Source organism: Chaetodon auriga, chromosome 8 (genome assembly GCF_051107435.1).
Source record: "Chaetodon auriga isolate fChaAug3 chromosome 8, fChaAug3.hap1, whole genome shotgun sequence".
Lineage (NCBI taxonomy): Eukaryota > Metazoa > Chordata > Actinopteri > Chaetodontiformes > Chaetodontidae > Chaetodon > Chaetodon auriga.
The window spans coordinates 5154614-5161617 of record NC_135081.1 but is presented as its reverse complement, the minus strand read 5'-3'; the positions used below and the strand labels follow the sequence as shown (position 1 = coordinate 5161617).

Sequence of the window (7004 nt, the reverse complement as noted above, 5' to 3'; positions counted from 1 at the left end):
GAATCCTGTCATGATCCATGCATAATAATAACATGTCCTTTGAGAAAAACAGGTTCTTGTAAGTATGTGTGTCATGTGAATGTGATTCAGATGTGTCCTACAGGATTTAAGGAGACTGACACTAGGAGTGAAAACACATTACATCCAAGTCCTGAGGGAAAAGGATGTTGGACGAGGGATGGAAAGTTAGATAGCCAGCAAGGCAGAGAAAAGATGGACAGATGCCAGTTGATTAATAAAAAAGAACAGAAACGCTGAGATTTGCAGAGGTGCATGCTAACACACATGAACAGTTACACGTGCCCATTCAAACACAAAGGAAATGACATGCTGCAGGATGCCCTGGGCCATCCACAGCTGTTCAGAGGCAGTACAGTATCTCTGTATTGTTGCTTCTGAGGTGTAAATAATATGTACCGCCCAACTGTAAAGCAGACTGCAGATAAAGAGCAACTTCATGCTTCTGTGTTTAAACAAAGGCTAAAATAAAAAGTTCAAACACATTTTCTCTATGAGCACAGCCTACAATCAGAACAAAGCAGCATCCTACTGAAGGTGTGTCTGAGCTCAGCGCTGCGGAAGGCATAGATGGCTGGGTCGATGAGGGCGTGGCTCATCAGCAGCACCATGTGCAGCTGGAATAGTGATCGGTAACATTCACAGTATGGGTTCATGGGACACACCATAATGATGATGAGGTGGACAAAAAATGGCGCCCAACACACCACGAATGCCCCAAACAGAATGGTGAGAGTCAGGGCCCCTCTCATACTGTTGCCCCGCCACCGCTGATGCCGATCCCTGCCGCTGCTGCTGGTGGGCAGAGCAGCGATCTTCCTGGCGTGGATGCGAGCCAGCATGAACATGTAGACATACAGGAAACAGATAATCACCAGGGAGACGATGAAGAAGACAATGAAGCAGGTCATGATGAACTTGGAGGCGAAGAACCTCACCATGAGCACAGCTGACAACCCACATGTCGTCCAAATGACACCCAAGATGGCCCCTGTGCGCTGCATTGTCATGATGTTATGGTATCGCAGTGCATGGAAGATGGTGATGTAACTGAAAGTGAAAACAAATTATTTCATCATCTGCTCACATTATCTTTAGTCCTCTCAGTTTACATTTTTCAACCACTTGTGGCCAGTGGAAACAAATTGTGAACACAACATTGACAAGTCATCTTTTAAAGGTCCAGTATGTAGGATTTAGGCACTTAGTATGTAGGATTGGCACAAATGTAAGATAATATTCTAAGTTATGATTATATTTATGTACAATTACCTGAAATAAGTATCATTATGCTTTCTGCAACTTAGAATGAGCTCTTCATTGCTAAAGAGGGTGGGGGTCCTCTCCTAGAGAATCTGCCATGCTGCACCACCATGTTTCAACAGTAGCCCAGAACAGACAAGCCAAATACTGACTTTAGAGAGAGCCTTTCACGAGGGGGCATTCAGTTGGGTGCAATCTGCAACCTCACCACTAGATGTCGCTAAATACTACACACTGGTCCTTTAAGCTAATATGGCATCCAGCAGACGCTAAACAATGCTACCAATATTTACAGTCGTTTTAGCTCTGTTTTTGGTCTCTACCAACTCCTGAGGGAAACATCTGGCTCTTTTACAGCTAAATGCTCCACTGTGTTCATCAGCTAGTCCCCAACCGTGTCTGTCTGCTGGGCGGTTTTTAGAGATTTTTCCTTGAAAATAGTACCATCATTTCGAGTGACACCCATTACACATTTTCATTTGATCAATTGTTAAAAAAAATGCTCAATATAAAGCTTATAAAGTCAAGCAGAGCTGCAGATTCAGGTGTCAGTTTTCTATAGGTTCATCACTACAAGGGACCCCTTTCACACTGACACACTGTTTTCAGGATTAACTAGTATGTGTACTGTGACAAACCCACAGAGAATTATCCCCTGACTCTGCAGCTCATCTCAGCTCAATGACGCTAGAACTAGAGGCTGAACTACAGTCTGTACAGGCCATCTTCAATTCATGACCCAACTGAACCTCACTAGTATTTGAAAAACTCAAGACCCAAACACCCAACCAAAGATCCACAGTTACATTTTTTGCTTTGTTTCATTCACTATCTACTGAGGATAGATAGATATATAGATATATATAGATATTTCAGTTCCCTTGGTTCTCTCACGTTTGTTGACAGCTACATTTCAGCTGTCAAAGGCCTGATATCCCCAGGCTTAAAGGCGCAAGTTCAATTTAAGGCCATTTACAAAAATGTCAAAGCTTCCCAAGAGCATTTGAACACCCCCACATGGAAGGTCCTTGCTCTCATCTACATACAAAAAGTGAATTTTCACTGTGATGGATTACAGGCATGCTTTGAGTCACTACATGTCAACATACCACACTGACATGATCTGAAATGAGTGGCTGCCTGGAAGGTGGGAAAAACGTGGTGAACAGTAACATGACAGTAATGTAAAGTGTGCATGACTTGAGGTAAAACATGCAGAAGCACTGCCTTATATAAGCTGTGAATGTATGAATTAGAGCCCAGAGAGAAGTTCACACTCTTTCAAATTCTCCCCAAGTACTAGTTAGTGAGACCTGACGCTTCGGATTTAAATATGAGCAGATGCTAATTGGTTATAAGGCCCACAATCCACAGAGAAACAGTTCAAAACAGCCAGCAGTAAACAGATTACTTAAATCACTTGACTCATTGTTTTACAATCTATAACATGCCAGCCATGGCTCGGGTTTCCTTTACCATCACTGAAGCCAGTTTTTCTTTGAAATGGAACAAAATAGCTTTCAGCATCATGATGCCTTTGAAATGGGGATTCATACCATTGCACATTCAAGTCTATCCTTCACTCTCTTAAATATATGGTTTAAAAGTATTTTAAACATTTCTGTGTGCAAATCCAAGCCCTGCATACATACCGGTCCACTGCTATAGCCAGGAAACTGGAAATGGAGCCCACAAATGACATACACAGCAGGGAGTCCATCACATCATCCAGCTTTGTCTCTGAGGAACCTTTCTTCTCCAGCTGTCCCACATCAGCAAACCCAATCATTACGGTCTCGCAGGTTTTGGACAGGCTGGCGATGGTGTTGAAGCCTGCCAGGCTGCAGATGAAGCAGTACATGGGCAGGTGGAGGTTCCTATTCCGTATGACGGCCACCACAACCAGCAGGTTCTCAGCCAGGCTCACTACACCGATGGCAAAGAAGAGAGGAATGGGGACCTTCACCTCAGGGCAGTCCGACCGGTTCACCATGGAAGCATTCATAATTAGCCCAGATAGCGTTCTGTCAATATCAAACAGCTGATTAACATGGAAACTACAGCGACCTAGACATTAATGTTAATGTTAAGTACTCAAGGTGTCGAGACTTGAGGAAAAAGTTTCACATGGGATCTTATCTTTAGCGTTGGACCATATTAAAATGATGCTAACATAAGTTTGTGTTAAGGTTAGCTTCAGTTAGGCTAGCACAGTGTTTCAGTTTTTCATTCTTGCCTTAGTCTTCTTCTCTGTGCACGGTGTAGAGGAGTATATAGTCTGACAATGACCAGAAGTTCAATCTGGCCTCAGCTGATACAGCGTGACTGCTTCCTCAGCAAATAAATAAGGTCAAAAGCTAAGGTCAAATTGAAGGAAACACGACAGGCAAAAGGCTGCTCCCTGCATACGGTTTGTCACTTGTCACAAAATGTCCTTTTCACATATTACCCTATTTTCAGCGTGCGGGAGGGGGTTGGTGGACTTGATGATTTACAGCCTTGCAGGCACATCTGGAACTTGCAAGCAATTTTTTCTGTAAGTGTTTTTGTCAGACAGAGGATGTCTGTCCAGGGCTTCCAGACACTCAATTATTGCCAGAGTGATTTACAAGAAATTGCAGCGCAGTGGTCTGGATTGGTGTTTGTATGTCTATTCAAGCTTGTCTATTTTCTCTTCAAGCAAGGTAAGAATGTTTGCTTGATGCGTCACCTATGGAAAGACAAGCTATTCAAATCTGTAACTATAGTCCTCCTGCTTCTGCTGAATGTGTTGCATAGACTCAGTCACCTTCCTTCCAATGTTTCAAGTATTGAATTCAGTATGAATCATGTAGCATTTGGAGTTCATCATTTCCAGCACAACTGTATTTTTTTCTTTGATGAGTCATGAGACCTTTCATTAAAGGTTTAACAGCCCATCTAATATTTTGCCCTTCAACTTGAAAATAGTTATATCAACCTTTATAATAGAATAGTGTTCTTATAGTTATGAAAGCACTTTAGAAAACAAAAATTCTGATCATAATTAAATGAAGGAAATACTCTGTGATCTGGGCTTTGAGTGTAAATTCCTGCCAAGTTGCAGACTGAAGATGATTGTAAGTAGTATACCAAGCTTTTATCCAAAACCCTCTGATCCCTTTTTTTCTTGTTGGTCCCAAAGTGGATCCCAAATACTGTCAAATAGACCCTCTTCACAGCAGACATTTTGGCATGTCATAGCAGGAAAAGAAAAGTTGTAATAATTCTAACATTGAAAAGGACTGCATTCCATTTAGGTGAGCTAGTTCGAGGGTCCTTGTGTTGTGCATTAAGGGTCTCACCCTGAGACCAAGATGCTGCTGCTTAGTGGGCTTATATAGAAAGGCGGGCTTATGTAGAACACAATGTTCGCAGGTGTATTGACTCTGTGTTGCCCTTTAGATTCTACAGTACACTATCAGGTCTGTGAAGCTGTACTTAGGGAAACAGTGCTTTGAGCTACGTGCTAACATCAGCATGGCAACATGCTAATAATAACAATGTTGATATGCTGATTCAGAGCTATAATGTTTATCATGGTCATCATCATTGTTTAGCATGTTAGCAGTCTAACATTTACTAGTTTGCACTAAACACAATGAACATCAGTGGCTGATGGGAATATAATTAGATTTACAGGTTTTTGGTTGAAGAAAAAAATTTAGCCCTGGTGGTGGTGCTACAGGAAAAGTTAAGATATCACCAAATGTATCAAAATTTACCCTTTCATGGCAGTCCATTTAATATATGTCAAGACATTTCAGTCTGGAAAGAGGTTGACAGAACAACTGACCAACATTGCCATTCCCCTGCCGCCAGCTTTAATAAAATTTAGCCTTTTTCATAATTCAAGATGCAAATGCACTACATGTTCCTCAGCTTCCACCTCACTTTCACTTAAGAAAGAGTCCGCCTGATCCATGAGCTGCAGCCACAGGTCCAACCTACTTCTCAGCTTTTTAGTACAACATGAAAAATAACAAGTAATAATAACCCCAATAGCAGTCTGGACATACAAACCTGTGAAAAGGCATGTTCATATTGTCATCTGTGTTGTTCACAGTCAGGGATTTATTGACCAGTTAATGACAGAGTGTGGGATTATCTCCACAGGTGGTGTTCAGGAAATCATTTCATTGTGTTTGGTGTGGCTCTCTTTCTGTGTATGTGTGTGCGCACGTGTGTTCTTCTTTTAAAGGGAAGTACATATAAGAAGAGCCCAAAGTGTGACATGTTGCCAGTTTTTACTTTTTTCATAGTCCTGGTGCTTCTGTTTGGGGTGTTGGTAAATAAATAAGGTAGCAATTTACGTCATTTAAGTCTCCAGGAAATGAACGTAAGTCTATGTAATTTCCCCATAAATGATGTACACACAACTGTGTGTGTGTGTGTGTGTGTGTGTTTTTTTTAATAGATCCCCTCTGGCACATGATCAATATTCAGATGTCATCAGACTTAAGGACAAATCAACCTTTGGGGTAAAACATGCAGGGCCCTGGCAGGTTATTGATTAAATGACAAAATGAAATTGATTTACACTCATCAAGCATTTTCAATCCCATTGTAAAGATAAAGAGCATCTCTATGGCGGCATTCCTGTTTTTTCAGGCAGTTAACCCAGGAAAACAACCGCATGCATTTCTCTCCATATACGTGCACAGTTTGCTCCACATTCACCTCTAACCTGTCTTTTACCACATTTGCATTCTGTGTGTATCCTTTGCTGCTGCACTGGCACATTTTGCCTCAGGAATCATTAAAGTTTCATCTTTATCCCCTCATTGACTCACGTCTGTTTTGTTCAAAAATCAACACTAAACTCTTCAACCTCAAAAGGGAGCAGAAAAGCTACAAATTCTCGAAACAAAGAAGCTTCATGTGCCAAACTCCTCCTACAAAGTTTGAGCACACTATTGTCTAAAACATCATTGTATGCTTTAACACTGAGAATTCCCCTCAAAGGAAACAAAGGCAGAGGTATGCTTGATATGAACTAGCTCATATGACGTGTCCTAGCTGTTCAGAATGAGAGTTGTTCAAATTTGGTTTACAGCCCACACTTTTTCAAGTCTCGTCTCAAAAGCACTCATTGTGTTGTACTCGATTGTTGACATAACACTCGTTGAAAGGAGTTGTGAGAGATGTCCGATGATCCAACAAGCTCTTTCTTTTAAGCACGCTGAAGCCTTTAGTTAGCCACTCATCTTTGGCTGTCTTGCACTTTGCTGCGATGTTGGATGAGGTTGAGGACAAGGCTCTGTCCAGGACACTCAAGTTCTTCCACACCAAACTGGGAAATTCATGCCTTTATGGACCTGGCTTTGGACACAGGGGCACTGTCATGTTGAAACAGGAAAGGAGAAGACCTTCCCCAAACTGATGCCACAGAGTTAGAAAAACTCATTGTCTAAAATATTATTTTATGCTCCAACTTCTAAGTGCTTCCAAAGCATTAGGTTTTCCCGTCACTGGAACTAAGCCCATACCATTCAATTCAGTTCAATTTTATTTGTATAACATCAAAGCACAACAGACATTGCCTCAGGACACTTTCCATATAGAGCAGGTCAGGACCATTTTCTTAATCTACAGCAACCCAACAGTTCTCCCTTGATCAAGCATTTGGCAACAAAAGTAGTATGTGCACAAAAGTGTCCTTGCCTGATTGGGTGTGTAGACAAATTTGACCACATACTGTAACT

At 41.6% G+C, this 7004-nt stretch overlaps 1 protein-coding gene across 1 annotated transcript; it reads right to left on the bottom strand.

Moving 5' to 3' along the window:
- Window positions 1–509: 509 nt before the first annotated feature.
- Window positions 510–3302, bottom strand: mc2r (melanocortin 2 receptor). The gene is made up of 2 exons (XM_076737540.1): window positions 2934–3302; window positions 510–1068 (listed from the first exon to the last, which is right to left on the bottom strand). The coding sequence occupies exons 1-2, from the start codon at window positions 3284–3286 to the stop codon at window positions 510–512; spliced, it is 912 nt and encodes a 303-aa protein (XP_076593655.1). The 5' UTR covers window positions 3287–3302.
- Between the last annotated feature and the right edge of the window lie 3702 nt (window positions 3303–7004).

Excerpts from the sequence above, each read along its gene's own strand:
- mc2r (XM_076737540.1), bottom strand. The coding sequence starts at position 3,286 with ATGAATGCTTCCATGGTGAACCGGTCGGACTGCCCTGAGGTGAAGGTC. Across the intron at positions 1,069-2,933 it reads CTGGCTATAGCAGTGGACCG|TTACATCACCATCTTCCATG; the intron begins GTATGTATGCAG and ends TTTCACTTTCAG.